Below are 21,287 nucleotides of genomic sequence, written 5' to 3'. Positions count from 1 at the left end.
GTCGGTTAAGCATCCCACTCTTGATTTCAGCTCACGTCATGATCTCAGGACTCAGAGTCGTGAGATCGGGCCCAGCATCTGGCTCCATGCTGGGTGTGCAGCCTACTTAAGATTCTCTCTCTCTAGCTCTGCCCTCTCTTCTGCCCCCACCCACCACAGCCTTCTTCCAAAAAAAAAAAAAAGCACACACAACTGCAAGCAATTTCCCAATCCAGGTATTATATACACAGCTGCAGCAGAGAATCATTGCTATCTCCAGCATTCAAATCATCCACAAAATATGATGAACAGTTAGAGGGGGGCACAGATTATATAAAGTTCAGAACTAAAGTTGTAAACACACATTCAATGAATCAACCCAAACCATAGCAGACACAAAATACATAGTGAAGTACAGAAAAGGTATGAGGAGCAGTAAAGCCTCACTGCATTTGCCAGGTGACTCAAATTTCTCTTCTGATTTATCCTAAATCAGTGCATCTAGACTACCTCATTTTGTCTAAGGCATATTGCAAATTCAGTGGAGTTTTAAAATAATTTAAAGGCAATGGGGGTGTTTTCTAAAACAACCCTGAAATAAAAGATATCATTCTCTAAGACCTTGATTTTAAATACAGACATACACATTTCAATATATATATGAAATATATATGAAAGCCCAGGAAAAAAGTGTGTTTAGTTATTCATCCCAGAAAGGCTTTTCAGGCATACAGTGCTATGTTCCAAAATGTTTTTGACATCAGGGAAAAGAAAAATATTTTTCTACAACGTTTAAGGATTTTATGTTTCAGCGATTATCTTATGAACACCATTAACTCTGAACAGATTTAGTTCTTTAGGGCTGAGGTACAGTTTGCCTGAAAAAAAATACTATAGTAAGAGAACATATGGCTTTTTAGGGCAGGCCATTTGAGGGAAAAATGATGACCTCAGCTAGGTGGGAACTTGGATATTCGATGACTGTATGTGGGAGGGAGTAACCTGAAGTCTGAGAGGGGAAGTTGGAGGGAGGAGGAAGAAAGTACATTGGAGAAGATAAAGCAATATATTTTTAGACAGGTGGGATGCTGACGAAGCAGGTTCCATCACTAGGACAGAATGACCAGTTAGACAGATAACTCAAGTAGTGATTACACAGATGTTTTATAAATATTTGTTACTAATCTATAATTAAAACTGCTTTGGTAAACACTGTGTTCAAACTGAATCTAGCTTGACTTGTAATTCTGGTTTATTAAACCTTTTCTTGGGTTTTATTTTCCAGCCCATTAACTTTATAAGTATTCTCTAAAAATGTCTTCTAAGTTTCTATTCCTCTACATTTACTTAAATATACAAATTGTTAACTAGACTTTAGAATCATTAGGGAAAGAAATCTTTTTATACTTAATGGATTTGTAGGTTTTCTATAAAAAGTATGAGTTATTTCAAAATAAATACTTTCTCCTTCTTAAACTAAGTTCTACAACCAAACATACCATTCCAGGGAAGTGCATCTGATGTAGTTTCCCTATTCAGTATTTCAACTTTTCTAATGTCTTAAAATTTTTGTCCTCTGTCTTTTTGATTTTTTGTTTTTGTTTTTTGTTACCTAAAAGTAATTTCTAGCAGACAACTCACAATTCAGACCATTTTATCATTTTATGGATAGGAAAATGATTAATATCTATTATCTTTAAAGTGAGAGTAGTCTCTAATAACAATGACCCTTATCCCAGTACTTCTAGAAGGAAAAGAGAAGCACAGTATATTAATGAAATTACCAAAAAGAGCTCTCTACAGAATATTTCCCTCTATGCAGAAGTCACTCACTGCTGTATAAGAAATGTCAATAAGACACATCATCATTTAATATTACATGTTTATATTCAACTCTTGGTTCTCAAAAGTACTTTGACATCCCCTTTAGTTTTTCATAGTGCTTTTTCTCTAAAAAGATCCGAATACTGTATATGGCTTTTTAATAGGACTTGCAAATCAGAAAGAAAAAACAGGGAGAGAAGAAAAAGGAGGGGGAGGAGGGGGAGAGAGAAACTAAAAATTTCAAATACAAATATTAAAAATTTAACATGCTATGGTGGAATAAGCAATGCAAGTCAAGAGACAAGGCTTCAAGTCCCAGTTCTGCCGGTAACCAGCTAGCTATACAACTTTCTGTGAGTCACTTAATTATGCTTTTTAAATTGTAAAAAAAAAAAAGTGATTCTGACTTAACGTTCATCTTAAATTCGATTTTCAAAATCTACTACAATTAAAGTATTTTCAAATATTGTATGATAACGGCTCAATTAAAGGTACGTCATTGCCATATGGAGTCCGTCCTTCACTTTTGTCTCAATTTGACCTGCAGCCTGAATTAGTCAGGTTGTACATTCGAGAGGTACTTTGGAGGAAAAGGGACTGGGGAAAGATTCCTTTATACAATGGGATGGAGCCCAGCAGGTGAGGGACTTTAGAAATGAGAGCGAATGTATGCAGAAGACCTGGTCATTCTCAAATCAGGAGCACTGAAAATTCTGCTTAAATTTCGGGAAGGGGGATGTGTGACAAAATCTAAGGGAGACCTTGAGCAGAGGTTTTCAGATAATCACTGTCTCCACCCTTCAATTCTTTATTCCCCGGGTGGACTCCAAATCTGCCTCCAGTTCCGGGTTCCCAACCAATCGTATCAAGCCACAACAGAGGGCTCTGCCAAACCGGGCACCGTTTCAGAGCTCTAGTGTGAGATTCACAGGACCCCAGCACCTGTCGGCCTTCCCAAAAGGAGGGGGTGGGAGAGAACAGTAGGTCTCTCTCCCGTCTTTTTCGATTCAAGCTACCACCAGGTCCATGAGCCCTCGAGCCTGAAACAACCTCTGTTAGTCTGGGGGAAGGGAAAGCTCCTCGCCCGTGACCCTCCCACGGATCCTTCCCCCACGGCTAATTCTCCAGTTTACAGGTCCCAATCTCCGACCGTGGTTTCTCAGGCCTCGGGTACCCCAGGCCTGGGAAGCGTACAGACGGATGCGGGGAGTGAAGGCAGCGGGGGAGGGTGCACTCCTCGCTACCGGAGGAAAAGATAGGAAGGCAAGGGTGGGAGCAGCTGTGTTCTCCCTTAGCGAGGGCGTGAGGCCGTCCGAGAGTCTGTCGAAGGGTCTGTCATTCCTTCACTCACTCACCAGGAGCAGCAGGGAGCATCTGAGGTCGGGGAAGGATAGGAAGACGACAGGATTCATGGTAACGCCGGGGTTCGCGGCTGGGACTGGGCAGGGTTGGGTTGGGTTAGGAAAGGGCTGGGCTCCGGGAGCCGGCGGCAGCGGACGGTCCTCCCGGCAGCGGCACCTCGTCCTCTGGACCCGGAGCTCCAGCGGCGAACACCCGGGACAACTTCCAGAGAGGCCTCGCACACCCTCACTTCCGGGTCCTGCCCACCTCGGAGCATATTGGGAAATGTGGTCCTGCACCACTTTCACTGAGTACGTCATCGGGCATCCAGAACTTCTTTCCCATCAGGCTCTCGGCCCAGGTCCACCGAGTCCTCCGCGCGCGGGGTCCTGTGGGATAGAAAAGGCGGGGGGCGGTGAACCTCTGTTTTTAGAGGATGGGAACTACAATTCCCAGAGGGCAGTGCGATCGAGCGTCTCGGGCGGCCTTCGAAGGGGTTCTTCTAGTTTCAGCGTGCGGGGGGCTCTCCCAGCCGGATGTAGTGTACTGTCCTGGCGGGAGGGGTGGCCCACTGGGGGTCGTGCCTCCTGGAGCCGTCCCCGGGACGTGAGTCCTGGAGGAGGCGAGGGTGAGTAGGAGGGGGCTTGGCTGGGGAAGCTCCGATCGATCTGCATTGCCTTGGCCCCTGCCTCAAACTCCAGGCCCTCCTGGCCTGGGCTGTGGCCTGATCCTTCATCACTGGCCTCCTCACTTGCTGCCTCTTCTTTCTGCACTAATTACTGCATTATAAAGTCAGAGCCACCTCTCAGGGCCTCAGTAGAATGAGTCGATGACTTATCCCTAATTGTCTCTGTGGGCTCGTGTAGGGAGTAGATATGGGATAAAATGGGAAAGCACGTTGTAAACTGAAAAGCTCAGTGCGACTGTGATTGCTACTAATGCATAGATCACTGCTACAGGGTAATTACGAAATTCATTAGCCAAGCAATTGAGGATCTTAATCTGGCCCTAGTTAGCTCCCCAGCCTCATCTGGAAGCACCGAGCGAGGTCCACCTGTCCCAGATATTCGCCACACAATCAGTGCTAACTACTTGAGAGGCATTCTTTTTGAGGTTCTCCCTACTCCTTGCCTGTACTCTAGCTTTCCTGCTGCCATGGAATGGCCTTAGCCCCTTCTCTATCTGGAATGCCATCTCAAATGTCACCATCTCTGAGGACTTTCCAAAAAACCAACCCGTTAGTCCGGATCAGAATGACTCTTCCTTCGCTTGTGACTGCCGCACCACTAGTTTTGTACTAGTTATAATTATTAGAGCATTTATTACAGTGGCTGGTTTTATAATTAGTTAATGATATCTGTACATTTTATAGTACTTTATAATTAACAACGTGGTTTTGTTGTTCATCTATAAAAATTATTTACAAAAAAAAAAAATCACCGTGTGTGTGTGTGTGTGTGTGTGTATACATATATATGTTTTTTTGAGCTAGAAAAGGACCCTAAAGAACACTTTTCCCAGGCTGGCAAAATTAGATAGTGGTAGAGCCAAGATTTTGGTTAGGTCTCTCTCTTCTAGTCTTATCTGTTCTTATCTCTAGACTGCTCACTACCTCTTCAATAGAAGAGACCAGAAATGGGGAATTAAAAAAGAGCAGATGCTCATGAGTATGACCTCTTTAGTCCAAGAAATTAAACTTTGATCCTGCTCGCCATCTGGACTTAGCACTCAGCCTGTGACTTTTCACTGGACAAATATTTACTGATAGCAGCTATGTACCTGTTACTGTGCTAACAATTATGAGGTGAAATGTATATAACTGAGATAAAACTTTAGTGCATTTTTCAAAGGTTATGAAGAGGTGTGTGTGTGTGTGTGATTCTGATATGCCTAAAACTCTGATCACTTAAAATCTGAAATGACATGTTTTAGAGCTCAGAACAGATCCTAGCACATAGCACTCAACTTAGTGAATGAATCAACATAGTCTACCTATTTCATTGTTCATATTTTACAGAAAATCAGAGAACTGAGGTAGCCTAAGGGCATGCTGCTTATTATTAACAGAATCAGGCCTAGAGCCCTCCGCAATTCCTCCTTTCCTGTGTTTCTACCTCCACCTGTTTTATAGCTTCTTTCAAGTCACTTTAACATAATCCTGCCTGTGACAGTGGTTTTTCTGACAGAAGTGTCTCCCAAAGCCCATATTTTCTGCCAGCGTGTTAACTCAAATTGTCAGCAAAATAAAGACATGAAGAGCTGACCTTTACCAAAATTAAAACACTTTCACTTTAAGACAGAATTTGAACCAATAATCCTTGTCAATGACAACACGAGTACTAGCTCATCAGTAGTGATAAATTTCTCCTACAAAGCTCCCAAATTCTCCAGAGTCAGAGATTGGACTGACTTTTTTGGTGAAATCAGAAGAGGACTTCTCTGCCCTTTTGGCAGCTGTTAACTAGCTGATTAGCAGCTGCTTTCTTTAGATATGCATGTATGCTCCAGCTTGCCACGCTCCCCATGACTCCCTTACACTTACTACCTTCCAGGTCCTTGCAGGCATTCAACTTTGATATAGCATCTTACCTTTAGGAAGGAATTTTAAGATCACTGATGCAACTACCCCTTTTTCCTTCCCAACAGGTGCTTGAATTCTTCATGCTGCATTTCTGACATAATCCAGCCTCTGCTACAACAGGCTTATGCTGGAGAACTCACTTTTTCTATGCAGCTAATGCATTTCTAGAAGGTTCTAGCAAACCCTATCAGACTACCAGTCAGAACAAAATCTTTCCAATGAAATATGGTTGATCCTAATGATGTAATTTTCCAAGTAAAATCCTAAGGTCAAGAGACATAGGAGAGACAAATAAAAATTTTTCCTTCTATCAGCATGAGAGAAAGAACATAAGGAGAGAACAAATAAAAATTCTTCCTTTTGTCAGCATGAGAGAGAGAACTAAGTACTAGGTATTTATTTATTTATTTGTTTGTTTGTTTGTTTATTTATAGAACTAAGTACCTTTTAATTTAGCACTTAAATTTAGTTGATTCGGACCTGACAATTACGTTCACATCATACTCATTTTGTGGCTTGTTTATCATCTTTATTCCCAATTTCAGTTCTGATGTTTAGTATTATGTGGAATCAAATCAGAACCCATTGTGGCTTGGGGCGCCTGGGTGTCTCAATCGATTAAGCATCTGCCTTTGGCTCAGGTCGTGATCTCCAGGTCCTGGGATCAAGCCCCACATCAGGCTCCCTGCTCAGTGGCAAGTCTGCTTCTCCCTCTCCTTCCATGATCTATCTCGCTCTCACTCTCTCTTATAAATAAATAAATGTATTTAAAAAAAACGTCACTGTAGCTTTTGAGCCCTGTGCCTAAGGTTAAATACTGAGCCTCCTTTTTTCTCCTCAGATAACCCCTGATATTGGGGCACCTGGGGACTCAGTCTTGGGCATCTGCCTCCAACTTGGGTCGTGATTCCAGGGTCCTGGGATTGAGCCCTACATCCTGCTCCCTGCTCAGCGGGAGGCCTGCTTCTCCCTCACCTACTCCCCCTGCTTGTGTTCCCTCTCTCCCTGTCTCTCTCTGTCAAATAAATAAATGGAATCTTAAAAAAAAAAAAGATAACCCCTAGTAAGAGTCTTAGAAGCATCCAACCGTCTCATTTTACAGATGAGCAACTTGTTCAAAGGGTCATCTAATTTGCCACATTATGGCAATTCTAGGTAGGACAAGGACTGCAGACTTTTTGAATCCCAGTTAAATATTTCTTTTTTTTTAAAGATTTTATTTATTTGACAGAGAGAGTGAGAGAGAGCATGCGAGGGGAGAGGGTCAGAGGGAGATGCAGACTCCCTGCCGAGCAGGGAGCCTGATGCAGGGGCTCCATCCCAGGACCCTGGGAGCATGACCTGAGCCGAAGGCAGACACTTAACCGACTGAGACATACAGGTGCCCCACCTCATCAAATACTTCTATTCAGCCATATTTAGAATATATCCACTTAAGACTGATGAGACAGCTTTCAGAAGTGTTTTCTGCATATAGTCATAGTTTAAATCATTGTTCCAGGGTGCTCCAGGTGTTGAGAAGACTATGAACAGGTCAGAGAACTTGTTCTTTCCTGGCTCCTCATTAGCATCCCAAGTTCATGCAGCAGCTATTAATGGAGATAAGAGTGCTCTTCATAGACTCATCATAGGTAAGTGGTCCCCGTGAATACAGAAACTTTAAAAATAACTCTGTCCTAAGGGAGTGTGTTAATCTGAGTTTTAATTGCACTGTACTCACACATTTTAATGGCAATGTATCATTATTTATATTTCATTCCAGAACTTGAACAAGAAAGTAATTAAGGCCTGAAATTTAAGGATATGGATTAGGATTAGGTGAAAAGTACTTGAGACATATCTGTGTGCTTGGCACTGAATTTGGACATGTACTCTAAGGTGCTAAGAGAATTAATTCATCTCTATAGTAACAGATCTAGAATGAGATAGTGAATAATGATCTTTTACATTTAGTATATACCCAAGGTACTAAAGCTTACAAATAAATTACTTAAATTGTAATGATTTAAAATTGATTTAGTGTTCTCCCTATCATTGATTCAATTGATTCAAATTGATTCAACATTCTCCCTATCATATATATATAGAGAGAAGCCCAGTATTAAAGTTCTAGAACGAGAGAACAAACTGAGTAGGAGAGAGAGTATTCAAGGACAGAAAATGGGTAAGAATTTTTCAGATATAGTAAAAACCCACATTTCCACCTATTCAGAAGTCATTACTCTTTATTTCAAGAAAAGAAATAAAAATGTATATTGTTTTTAATCTTTTACACACCAGTGTCTAGTGACATGATTGACAACTTGGGGCTTTAAAATAAACTCCATACTATTTGAATTTATGTACTGGTTCCATCAGAATTCATTTTTGTCCTACATTTCCAGTGTCTCCAAAAACTTCTATCCATACACCCTAACCTCTGACTAGGCTCTCCATTCCCCAAAATGTCATTAATTTTGTCTTACTTTCTCTATATATCTGTTTCCTCTCCTCCTACCTCCTTATCCTCTTCTCTGCTACACTCCAACTTATCTTTTTTTATTAACATATAATGTATTATTTGTTTCAGGAGTACAGGTCTGTGATTCATCATCTTACACAATTCACAGCACTCACTCACCATAGCACATACCCTCCCCAGTGTCCATCACCCAGCCACCCCATCCCTCCCACCCCCCTCCACTCCAGCAACCCTTAGTTTGTTTCCTGAGATTGAGTCTCTTATGGTTTGTCTTCTCTCTGGTTTCGTCTTTTTTCATTTTTTCCTCTCTTCCCCTATGATCCTCTGCCTTGTTTCTCAAATTCCACAAATCAGTGAGATCATATGATACTTGTCTTTCTCTGATTGACTCATTTCGCTTAGCATAATACCCTTTAGTTCCATCCACGTCATTGCAAATGGCAAGATTTCATTTTTTGATGGCTGCATAATATTCCATTGGGTGTGTCTGTATATACATATATATATACCACATCTTCTTTATCCATTCATCTGCTGATGGACATCTAGACTCTTTACATAGCTTGGCTATTGTGGACATTGCTGCTATAAACATTGGGGTGCACGTGCCCCTTCGGATCACTACATTTGTATTTTTGGGGTAAATACCCAGTAGTGCAATTGCTGGGTCATAGGGTAGCTCTATTTTCAACTTTTTTTTTTTAAGATTTTATTTTTTATTTATTTGACAAAGAGAGATACAGCGAGAGAGGGAACACAAGCGGGGGAGTGGGAGAGGGAGAAGCAGGCTTCCCACGGAGCAGGGAGCCCAATGCGGGGCTCGATCCCAGGACCCTGGGATCATGACCTGAGCCGAAAGAAGATGTTTAATGACTGAGCCACTCAGGCGTCCCTATTTTCAACTTTTTGAGGAACCTCCATACTTTCTTCCAGACTGGCTGCATCAGCGTCAATTCCCACCTAAAACTGTAGGAGGGTTCCCCTTTCTCTGTGTCCTCGCCAATGGCTGCCATTTCCTGACTTGTTAATTTTAGCCATTCTGACTGGTATGAGGTGGCATCTCATTGTGGTTTTGATTTGTATTTCCCTGATGCCGAGCGATGTTGAGCACTTTTTCATGTGTCTGTTGGGCATTTGGATGTCTCCTTGGCAGAAATGTCTGTTCATGTCTTCTGCCCTTTTCTTGATCAGATTATTTGTTCCTTGGCTGTTGAGTTTGGTAAGTTTTTTATAGACCTTTGGATACTAGCCCTTTATCTGATATGTCATTTGCAAATATCTTCTCCCATTCTGTCGGTTGTCTTTTGGTTTTGTTGACTGTTTTTTTTGCTGTGCAAAAGCTTTTATCTTGATGAAGTCCCAATAGTTCATTTTTGCCCTTGCTTCCTTTCCTTTGGCAATGTGTCTAGGGAGAAGTTGCTGCGGCTGAGGTCGAAGAGGTTGCTGCCTCTGTTCTCCTCAAGGATTTTGATGGATTCCTGTCTCACGTTTAGCTGTTTCATCCATTTTGAGTCTATTTTTGTGTGTGGTGTAAGGAAATGGTCCAGTTTCATTCTTCTGCATGTGGCTGTCCAATTTTCCCAACACCATTTGTTGAAGAAGACGCTTTTTTCCGTTGGACATTCTTTCCTGCTTTGTCAAAGATTGGTTGACCATAGAGTTGAGGGTCCACTTCTGGGCTCTTGATTCTGTTCCATTGATCTATGTGTCTGTTTTTGTGCCAGTACCATACTGTCTTGATGATACAGCTTTGTAATAGAGCTTGAAGTCTGAAATTGTGATGCCACTGGCTTTGCTTTTCTTTTTCAACATTCCTCTGGCTATTTGGGGTCTTTTCTGGTTCCATACAAATTTTAGGATTATTTGTTCCATTTCTGTGAAAAAACTTGATGGTATTTTGATAGGGATTGCATTAAATGTGTAGATTGCTCTTGGTAGCATAGACATTTTCACAATATGTGTTCTTCCAATCCATGAACATGGAACGTTTTTCCATTTCTTTGTGTATTCCTCAATTTTTTTCATGAGTATTCTATAGTTTTCTGAGTACAGATTCTTTGCCTCTTTGGTTAGATTTCTTCCTAGGTATCCTATGGTTTTGAGTGCAATTGTAAATGGGATCGACTCCTTGATTTGTCTCTCTTCTATCTTGTTGTTGGTGTATAGGAATGCCACTGATTTCTGTGCATTGATTTTATATCCTGCCACCTTACTGAATTCCTGTATGAGTTCTAGCAGTTTTGGGGTGGAGTCTTTTGGGTTTTCCGCATAAAGTATCATATCATCTGCAAACAGTGAGACTTTGACTTCTTCTTTGCCGATTTGGATGCCTTTGATTTCTTTTTGTTGTCTGATTGCTGTGGCTAGGACTTCTAATACTATGTTGAATAGCAGTGGTGAGAGTGGCCATCCCGCCGCGTTCCTGACCTTAGGGGAAAAGCTCTCAGTTTTTCCCCATTGAGAATGATATTCACTGTGGGTTTTTCATAGATGGCTTTTATGATATGGAGGTATGTACCCTCTATCCCTACACTCTGAAGAGTTTTTAATCAAGAAAGGATGCTGTATTTTGTTAAATGCTTTTTCTGCATCTATTGAGAGGATCATATTGTTCTTGTTCTTTCTTTTATTAATGTAGTGTATTACATTGATTGATTTGCAGATGTTGAACCAACCTTGCAGCCCAGGGATAAATCCCACTTGGTTGTGGTGAATACTCCTTTTAATGTACAGTTGGATCCTATTGGCTAGTGTTTTGGTGAGAATTTTTGCATCCATGTTCACCAGGGATATTGGTCTGTAGTTCTCCTTTGTGATGGGGTCTTTGTCTGGTTTTCGAATCAAGGTAATGCTGGCCTCATAAAATGAGTTTGGAAGTTTTCCTTTCATTTCTATTTTTTGGAACAATTTCAGAGGAATAGGTATTAATTCTTCATTAAATGTTTGGTAGAACTACCCTGAGAAGCCATCTGGCCCTAGGCTCCTGTTTGTTGGGAGATTTTTGATTATGGTTCAGTTTCCTTACTCGTTATGTGTCTGTTTAGGTTTTCTATTTCTTCTTGGTTCAGTTATGATAGTTTATACGTCTCTAGGAATGCATCCATTTCTTCTAGATTGTCTAATTTGTTGGCATATAGTTGCTCATAATATGTTCTTATGATTGTTTGTATTTCTTTGGTGTTTGTTGTGATCTCTCTTTCATTCATGATTTTATTTATTTCGGTCATTTTCCCTTTTCTTTCTGATAAGTCTGGCCAGGGGTTTATCAATCTTACTAATTTTTTCAGAGAACTAGCTCCTAGTTTCGTTGCTCTGTTCTACTGTTCTTTTGGTTTCTATTTCATTGATTTCTGCTCTGATCTTTATTATTTCTCTTCTCCTGCTGGGTGTAGGCTTTATTTTCTGTTCTTTCTCCAGCCCCTTTAGGTGTAGGGTTAGGTTGTGTATTTGAGACCTTTCTTGTTTCTTGAGAAAGGCTTGTATTGCTATATACTTTCCTCTTAGGACCGCCTTTGCTGCATCTCAAAGATTTTGAACAGTTGTGTTTTCATTTTCATTGGTTTCCATGAATTTTTTAAATTCTTCTTTAATTTCCTGGTTGACCCATTCATTCTTTAGTAGGATGCTCTTTAGCCTCCATGTATTTGAGTTCTTTCCACCTTCCCTTTTGTGATTGAGTTCTAGTTTCAAAGCATTGTGGTCTGAAAATATGCAGGGAATGATCCCAATCTTTTGGTACCAGTTGAGAACTGATTTGTGACCCAGGATGTAATCTATTCTGGAGAATGTTCCATGTGCACTAGAGAAGAATGTGTATTCTGTTGCTTTAGGATAGAATGTTCTGAATAGATCTGTGAAGTTCATTTGGTCCAGTGTGTCATTTAAAGCCTTTATTTCCTTGTTGATCTTTTGCTTAGATGATCTGTCCATTTCAGTGAGGGGGGCATTAAAGTCCCCTACTATTATTGTGTTGTTGTCAATGTGTTTCTTTGATTTTGTTATTAATTGACTTATATAATTGGCTGCTCCCATGTTAGGGGCATAGATATTTAAAATTTTTAGATCTTCTTATTGGATATACCCTTTAAGTATGATATAGTGTCCTTCCTCATCTTTTATTACGGTCTTTGGTTTAAAATCTAATATGTCTGATATAAGGATTGCCACCCCAGCTTTCTTTTGATGTCCATTGGCATGGTAAATGGTTCTCCACCCCCTTACTTTCAATCTGGAGGTGTCTTTGGGTCTAAAATGAGTCTCTTGCAGACAGCATATTGATGGGTCTTGTTTTTTGTTGTTTTTTTTTATCCAATCTGATACCCTGTATTTTTTGATTGGGGAATTCAGCCCATTTATATTCAGGGTAACTATTGAAAGATATGAATTTAGTGCCATTGTATTGTCTGTAAAGTGACTGTTACTGTATATTGTCTGTGTTCCTTTCTGGTCTATGTTACTTTTAGGCTCTCTCTTTGCTTAGAGGACCCCTTTCAATATTTCTTGGAGGGCTGGTTTCGTGTTTGCAAATTCCTTTAGCTTTTGTTTGTCCTGGAAGCTTTTTATCTCTCCTATTTTCAATGACAGCCTAGCTGGATATAGTATTCTGGGCTGCATATTTTTCTCATTTAGTGTCCTGAATATATCATGCCAGTCCTTTCTGGCCTGCCAGGTCTCTGGGGATAGGTCTGTTGCCAATCTAATGTTTCTACCATTGTAGGTTACAGATCTCTTCTCCCGAGCTGCTTTCAGGATTTTCTCTTTGTCTCTGAGACTTGTATGTTTTACTACTAGATGTCAGAGTGTTGACCTATTTTTATTGATTTTGAGAGGGGTTCTCTGTGGCTCCTGGATTTTGATGCCTGTTTCCTTCCCCAAATTAGGGAAGTTCTCTGCTATAATTTCCTCCAATATACCTTCTGCCCCTCTCTCTCCTTCTTCTTCTGGGATCCCAATTATTCTAATATTGTGTTTCATCTTATGGTATCACTTATCTCTCGAATTCTCCCCTTGTGATCCACTAGTTGTTTATCTCTCTTTTTCTCAGCTTCTTTATTGTCCATCATTTGGTCTTCTATATCACTAATTCTCTCTTCTGCCTCATTTATCCTAGCAGTTAGAGCCTCCATTTTTTATTGCACCTCATTAATAGCCTTTTTGATTTCGACTTGGTTAGATCTTAGTTTTTTATTTCTCCAGAAAGGGTTTCTCTAATAACTTCCACGCTTTTTTCAAGCCCAGCTAGTGTCTTTATAATCATCATTCTGAACTCTGGTTCCGACATCTTGCTAATTTCTGTATTGATTAGTTCCCTGGCAGTCGGTACTACCTCTCGTTCTATTTTTTGAGGTGAGTTTTTCCATTTTGTCATTTTGTTCAGAGAAGAATAGATGAATGAGAGAACAAAATGCTAACAGGGTAACAATGACCCCAGAAAAATATACACTAAATAAATCAGAAGAGACCCAAAACCCGGGGGAAAAGAAAAAAAAAGAATATGATCAGGCTGGTGAATAGAACAGAGCCACACACTAGATTTTGGGTGTATTTTGGTCTGTTAGAAGAAACTGCCTCCCAAAATTTTAAAGAAAGAAAGACTTTTATATATATATATATATACACATATATATATACAGACACACAAATAAGGGTAAATGTGATAAAGGGAAGGAATATGACTGTAAAGATGAAAATTAAAAAATATTTTTAAAAAGGAATTGATAAGAAGTGGGTTGAAAAGAGAAAGAAGAAAAATTTAAAAAAAAGAGAATGTGATCAGGCAGGAGACTAGAACAAAGCCATGTACTAGATTTAGGGTATATTTTCGTCTGTTAGAAGAAACTGTATCCCAAAATTTTAAAGAAAGAAAAACATATATGTACAAAAAATAAGTTTAAATACAATGAAGGGATAGAATATGACTGTAAAAATGAAAATTAAAAAAATTTTTAAAAAGTAATTGATGTTGGTTGAAAAAGGAAAGAAGAAAAATTTTTTAAAAGAAAAAAACAAAGAAAATTTTAAAAATTAACTTGGAAAGACTAAGAGTCATGGGGAAACAGCCATGAATTCTATGTGCTATATTCCCCTAGCGCTGGAGTTTTGCAGTTCTCATTGATGGGTACACTTGGTCTTGGCTGGCGGTTCTTGCTAATCTTCTGGGGGAGGGGCCTGTTGCCGTGGTTCCCAAATGTCTTTGCCAGAGGCAGAACTGCCCCGCCCTTGCTGGTCCGGGCTGAGTAATCTGCTGGGGTTTGTTCCCTGCAAGCTTTCCCTTTGGCTTTGGAGGACGAGAGTGAAAATGGCGGCCTTCCAATCTCTGCCCCAGAGGAGCCGAGAACTCGGGCCCCACTCCTCAGTGAGCCCCAGAGAAAAGCAGTCACTCCCGTCTCCCTGGTCTCCGGCGGCACTCCGTGCTCACCCGACAGGCCGAGCGTTTCTATCTCCGGCACCTGACCCCGTGTGGAGTCTCCAAACCCAGCAGATCCCTGCTGTGCGCTCCCGCGCCGCTCCTCCTGGGGGAGGAAGTGGACTCTCCCTGCAACTGCCGCTTGTTGGATCCCTGCTGGAGGAGCAGTGGCCCAGCTTTGCCGTGGATCTTGGTTTATGGCAACCCGGAGCTGAGAGCCCACCCGGGGCTCCGTCTCTGCAGCCGGCTTCCCTGCTCTGATACCCGGGAGCTCTGCCGCACTCAGGCACCCCCGGTCTTTCTGTGACCCCGAGGGTCCTGAGACCACACTGTCCCAGCGAGGGTTACACGCACGCACACCTGCTTAGCCACTGGAGCGAAGTCCCTCAGGGAGCCGACTTCTAAAAGTTCTAGTTTTGTGTTCCGCTGCTCTATCACTTGCCAGTAGCCAGCTGACAGAGGCTCTCCTTCCCCGCCCCCCCAGCCGTGCTCTGTCTTCCCAAATATTGCCTCAGATTCACTTCTCCACACGTGAATGGATATGGGGGTTAATTATCAGTCTGTTACCAAAACCCAGCTTCATTACCTCAATCTACTCTTTTATTACAACAAAACAAGGGGCACCTGGTTAGCTCAGTCAGGCATCCAATTCCTGATTTTGGCTCTGGTCATGATCCCAGGGTCATGAGATCAAGCCCCGTGATAGGTTCCGCGCTCAAAGGGGAGTCGGCTTAAGATCCTCTCTCCCTCTGCCCTCTCCGACCCCACCCCCTGGCTTGGGCACGCATACGTGCACGTGCTCTTTCTCTCTCTAAAATAAATAAATAAACCTTAAAAAAATACTTATTTTGAAGTATACATTTAGAGAAATATGTACAAATTATGTAAGTTTAACACATAAATATAAAACAAACATCTGTGTAACCACCACTAGGTCAAGAGACAGAACATTGTTCCCCCAGAATCCCCTTAATGCTTTCTTCATTCCCCCTTGGAGTATTTTCCTATCTTGACTTTTATAGTAATAATTACATTGTAGGGCGCCTGGGTGGCTCAGTTGTTAAGCATCTGCCTTTGGCTCAGGTCATGATCTCAGGGTCCTGGGATCGAGCCCCACATCAGGCTCCCTGCTCAGTGGGAAGCCTGCTTGTGTTCCCTCTCTCGCTGTGTCTCTCTCTCTGTCACATAAGTAAATAAATCTTTAAAAAATAATAATAATAATTACGTTGTAGTTTTACCACTAGGTGTAGAGCTCAAATACTATAGTTTGCTTTTTTTTTTGAACTTTTTTTTGTTGTGTTCCATGTTTACTTGAACTGAAAGTTCCATATACAGTTTTGTTATTTCCCTGCTCAAACTTCATTAATTGCTTCCTGTTATACTTGGAATAAATTTTAAAAGTGCACCTGTAGCTCTTTCCCTCTCCAACTTCACCTTTATCCACTCTGTTCTGAGACAAACTGGCTTTCTTTCATTTTCTCAAACCCACCAAGCCCTTTTCTGTCCTAGGGTTTTTGCCTGAAATACTGTTCTCATCCTTCAGGCCTCAGCTTCTAGGTCACTTCCTCAAAGAGGCCTGCCCTCATCATCCAGGCTCAGTGAAAACTGTTTGTTGTGTTCTCTCTTGGAACTTTGCAGTGTTTCTTCATTGAACTTGTATATTTATATATATGACTGTTATAACATTTCTCTCCTATAAAATAGTAGCTTCTGTGAGAATAGACGGGGTCTGTTTAATTCATCACTGTATCTGCAAAATCCAGTGCAGTACTTGGCACATAGTAGGGACATGAGATATATTTGTTGAAGGAATCAATAAATGTTATAACCATTCTTTTAAGTACCTTTCCTCCCAAGAAGCCTATAATCATCTTGAGGGCCAGGATTAATTGTGAATCGAGTTGAATCGAATTAAATTAAATTAAATTGACTTGAGAGGCAGGTTTGCACTAAATTCCATTGGAAAAAAAAATTTTAAGTCAGAATACCTCAAGAAAAAATATCTTATAAAGTGAACTCTTTATGATTTTAATGAAAAATAACCTTCAAAGGAAATAAAAGGTGCCGGGTGTTATAAATTAAAAGCCATTATACAGGCTCAGTCATACAAATTAACTAATGTGTTACATAATAAAACTTGAAATATTCCTGTAATTTTAAATCCTCAAAGAAAAAATCCTTAAAAACAAAGCAGAACAAAATTATGGGAAACTAGTACAGACCGATAAATTTACTTTATATTTATAAAGTGTTCCCTCTGTGTTCTTTCACCTTGTCTCATTACCGACTTTGAGCTGTAACACTGCTCATCTTTTCAGAGTTCTGCCATTATGTCACCTGTGACAGTCCTGCACTGCAGGACAGTCCTACCTGCGCTCTTGGCATTTCCCAATATTTGTCTATCCCCACCAAAATAACAACGGTGTCATCTTAAATTTCAGTGTATCTTATATCTTCTTTTATGTAGTGCATTTTGATGATCTCTAAATATATGCTATTCCTCTTTCCTAAACTAGTAACATAGTACTACAGATGAATTATTTTTTTCCTGAATCTTTGCTCACCAACTGCTCACTGAATTCATTCACTTTCGCATTTTCTGTTTTCCCTTCTCTGTTTCCATGGAGAAGTATGTCGGTGATGTGTTCGACTCCATGGAAACAGATGAGCATCTCTTTCTACATACACAACTAATTAAATTGAGCACTTTCTATGCTGCCCATTGTTCTGGAGGAGGACTGAAGAGGCTTTCCCTGAATGAGATATCATTTCCATAGAAATTTTTAATGTTTAACCTAATGCAATGGATTAATGCTTTAATGTAATATTACATCCTCGATTCAGATGATTTAGGGCTCAGTCCTGGGCCGTAAAAGCTTAAACACACATAGTAAATTCCTTATATACCATGGCTATCATTGGTAATATGTAGTTTTTTTCTCTTAACTCAAATAATTTGGTTGAATACCAACGATATAGTTGATAATAGAATTTAGTAGATTCATTTTAATACTGTACAAGACTGTGGGTTTTAGAGTCAGATAAATCCAAGTTTTGAGTTCTGGCTTTGTCACTTATTAGTGGTATTAAGTCTGCTTAGGCTCGGTTAAGCCACTTAATCTTTCTGAGCCTCAATTCCTCATCTGAAAACTATAGACTATTGTACTTTGCTGTGTGAAAGTTCAACAGGATAAAGACTGTAAAACATCAAGGGTGACTATAGTTAATAATACTGTATCATTTATTTGAAAGTTTCTAAGAGAGTAAATCTTAAAAGTTCTCATCACGGGCGCCTGGGTGGCTCAGTTGGTTGAGCGACTGCCTTCGGCTCAGGTCATGATCCTGGAGTCCCAGGATTGAGTCCCGCATGGGCTCCCCGCTCAGTGGGGAGTCTGCTTCTCCCCCTGACCTTCCCCCCTCTCATGCTGTCTCTCTCTATCTCATTCTCTCTCTCAAATAAATAAATAAAATCTTTAAAAAAAAAGTTCTCATCACAAGAAAAAAATTGTAACTGTGTGGTGACAGAGGTTGTCTAGAGTTACTGTGGTGATCATTTCACAATATGTACAAATATCAAGTTATTATGTTGTATACCTGCAACTAATATAATAATATATGCCAAGTATATCTGAAAAAGAAATCTGGCATCACACCTGACACATAGTAGACAATATAAATAGGACCTTATTAATGTTATTGTCAGCTTGGACTTAAAAGTGAAATGATTGAGTCTTACATAGTTTCAGAAATGTCTCAAAATGGAAAATCACTAAATGCAATGAAGAATAATACTGTTTGCTTTGTGAAAACTAAACAGAATAATTTGTAGATATGCATAGTGTGTAATGACTGATACTATCATCACTGCTAATAGTGTTTGGGTTGTTTGCCGTGGTAAAGTGACAAAGCAGCACCATTCTGATTCTTCCACAATTTTTGATGACCTATCAATGTTCTAAACAAGTGTAAATCTCTAAGTTATTTTCTCTCTTTGTTTATGACATCTCCCAACACAGTAGTTAGGTAGGGCAAGCAGTCTCATAAGTGCTAGAGCAGTGACATTATTTCAGGTTATGTCTTCCTTTACCTCAACGATGACCTTAAATGTTAGGGTCACTAAATGTTTTATAAATACTTCTATACATATGTAGTTTTCTTTTTAAAGATTTTTATTTACTTACTTATTTATTTGAAAGAGAGAGAGAGTACCCGAGCCAGGGGAAGAGCAGAGGGGGAGGGAGAAGGAGAAGCAGACTCTGCGCTGAGCACGGAGCCCAGCACAGGGCTCAATCTTACCACCCTGAGATCATGACCTGAGCTGAAATCATGAGTCAGACACTTAACCAACTGAGCCACCCAGGCACCCCTATACATATGTTTATGGACTTACATATGTATACATCCATACTAATAGTAGTAATGAAATTAGCCAGCATTTCATAAAGTTACGTTATATGTGCCAGGTACTGTGTAGGTGCTTTGCAACTTATTAACTCGTTAAACAGCAAAACACTACAGAGAATTTTGGGTACTCTTGTTACCCTCATTTCATAGGTGAGGAAACTAAGGTATAGAGAGATTAACTAACTTGTCTAATAAATAGCAGAACTTAGATTGAAGCTTGGAAGTCTGATTCCAAAGCTTATGCTTTTAACTATGAAACTGTGGATCCTCCATGTATGGAGGTATTTGTGCATACAATGCACATTCGTATGTATGAACACGGAGAATAAGAAACACAAGAGAGGAAGAACTGATTAGGTCTAAACCTTGATTGATGAACTTAATGGTTATCTAGGCTGGATTTTTCTTAACGTTTTTTTATGCTACAGGTCTTTTTGGCAATCTGATAAAGCTTATGGACCCCTTCTCAAAAATATATTTTTAAGAGCTTAAATATGATATATAGGAATCCAAAAAAAGCAGCTGTATTGAAATACAGATGTATATAGCAATATACCTACAATCATATTTTATTAATACATTAAATAGCAAGGTCTAATGGAAGACCTAACAGCTATGATAATTTCGAAATAGCAATGAGTATAGGGGCGCCTGGGTGACTCAGTCCATTAAGCGCTGGCTCTTGATTTCAGCTCATTTCATGATCTCAGGGTCCTGGGATCGAGCCCTGAGTTGGGCTCCGTGCTAAGCTGGGGAGTCTGCTTATGGATTCTCTCTCTCCTCTCCCTCTGCCCCTCCCCCTGCTCGTGCCCTCTCTCTCTCTCTAAAATCTTAAAAAAAAAAGGCAGTGAGTATAAATGCTATTTTAAGATGCCAACAACAACTATAATGAGATAAAATGTAAAAATATTTTGTAAAATCTCAAGGGACCTCAAAATGTAATATGTCCCTTATTATTATAATTCTCATTTTATATGTCAGGACACAGACTCACAAGTTAAGAAATTCAGTTGCAATAACTGCACAGCTGAGACTCAAACCAATTTATTTGATTTTGAATCCCATGCTCTTTCCATTGTTCCCACGTTGCCTTTATAACAGTAAGCAAATCGTTTTTTTTAAACGGGATTTTTTTTTTTTAGGATTTTATTTATTTATTTATTTATTTTTGACAGAGATAGAGAGCACAAGTAGGCAGAGAGGCAGGCAGAGGAAGAGGGAGAAGCAGGCTCCCCGCTAAGCAGGGAGCCCGACGTGGGGCTCAATCCCAGCACCCTGGGATCATGACCTGAGCCGAAAGCAGACGCTTAACCAACTGAGCCACCCAAGCGCCCCTAAGCAAATCGTTTTTATTTAAATGACCACAAATGCCTTCCCAAGATTCTGGCAATACAAAAGTTGTGACATAAGAAGTGGGCGAAAGCAGACGAAATGCATCTCTGATGTCACACACGGGTAACATTTGAGAACAAGCAAAGGATATGTTAGTAAAGAAGGCTACATTGGCTCGTGGTGGACAGCGCAGCGCAGTAGCTCGTGTGTCGACTGGCGCAGCTTTCACTGGAAGGGACAGTCGTGTCTTCTAACTGCTAAGTTGGAGCTCTGGTTTCTGCACATACTAGCCCATTAACCATACAGACCCTTCTGCTTCAGCCAGCCTTAAAATAACTGCACGCACTGGGCAGTGGCTTTCCCGTCATGGCTCCAGCTCAGCTCTCGGAGCTGTGTCCGGGCTGAGCACATGCGGAACGCCAGCCCCTGTTAAGCAAGCACCAATTGGTCATGGATTAGAGGCTATCTCTACAGTTGCCAGAATAATTAAAACAACACAGCACACTAGCCAGCTGCTTTGTCTATTAGCTGCTCCTGACAGGAATTCAAATTCAAGTGTACTGCCGTCCAGTGAGATTCGTTTACATCCCAAGCCCTACGTTTGGACAATGTGTTGCAGTTCCAAAACGCTTCCAAACAGGAAATCATTTCACTTGAATGTCAGAATCAGCTGTTGTGCAGACCGGAATGGTATTGGCTAAATGTTATAATTGAGGGAACTAAGAAAGGGGGTTGGATAGGTAGGTAAAGGCCTCTCTCAGTTGCTCTCTTTTAGCCAAGAAGCTCAGAACCTGATAGGACTCTCATGACTCAGAAACTAGCCATAAAGCCACTATCCCCCGAAAGCAACTCAGAACAGGACCCAAATGAGGCTGAATGCCGCTTTTCTCATCATAAATAGGGGAGACATGCTTTCAGGATCCTCAAATACACAAGTTCTGCCATATAGGCAAGCATAA

At 40.5% G+C, this 21,287-nt stretch overlaps 2 protein-coding genes across 4 annotated transcripts in view; one reads left to right on the top strand and one right to left on the bottom strand.

The window, feature by feature from the left end:
- Nucleotides 1–3,464, bottom strand: part of ERP44 (endoplasmic reticulum protein 44) — a 92,605-nt gene extending 89,141 nt beyond the window's left edge. The window contains exon 1 of the mRNA XM_027615341.1: nt 3,159–3,464. Coding sequence (XP_027471142.1) covers nt 3,159–3,464 — 306 coding nt within the window. The remainder of the gene's footprint in view (nt 1–3,158) is intronic.
- Nucleotides 3,465–3,612: 148 nt separating this feature from the next.
- INVS (inversin) overlaps nt 3,613–21,287 on the top strand; it is a 161,885-nt gene continuing 144,210 nt past the window's right edge. For 2 of the 3 annotated variants that reach the window (XM_027615153.2, XM_027615150.2), the window contains exons 1-2: nt 3,613–3,772; nt 7,227–7,356. In XM_027615153.2, the coding sequence (XP_027470954.1) occupies nt 7,251–7,356 (106 nt within the window). In that variant the 5' untranslated portion in view covers nt 3,613–3,772; nt 7,227–7,250. Of the gene's footprint in view, nt 3,773–6,070; nt 6,118–7,226; nt 7,357–21,287 lie in introns of those variants that run through there. The other variant, XM_027615151.2, reaches the window with a different exon arrangement.

Source organism: Zalophus californianus, chromosome 13 (assembly GCF_009762305.2).
Source record: "Zalophus californianus isolate mZalCal1 chromosome 13, mZalCal1.pri.v2, whole genome shotgun sequence".
Taxonomy (NCBI): domain Eukaryota; kingdom Metazoa; phylum Chordata; class Mammalia; order Carnivora; family Otariidae; genus Zalophus; species Zalophus californianus.
Note: the sequence above shows the minus strand (reverse complement) of the source record. Positions and strands in the feature narration are given on the sequence as shown.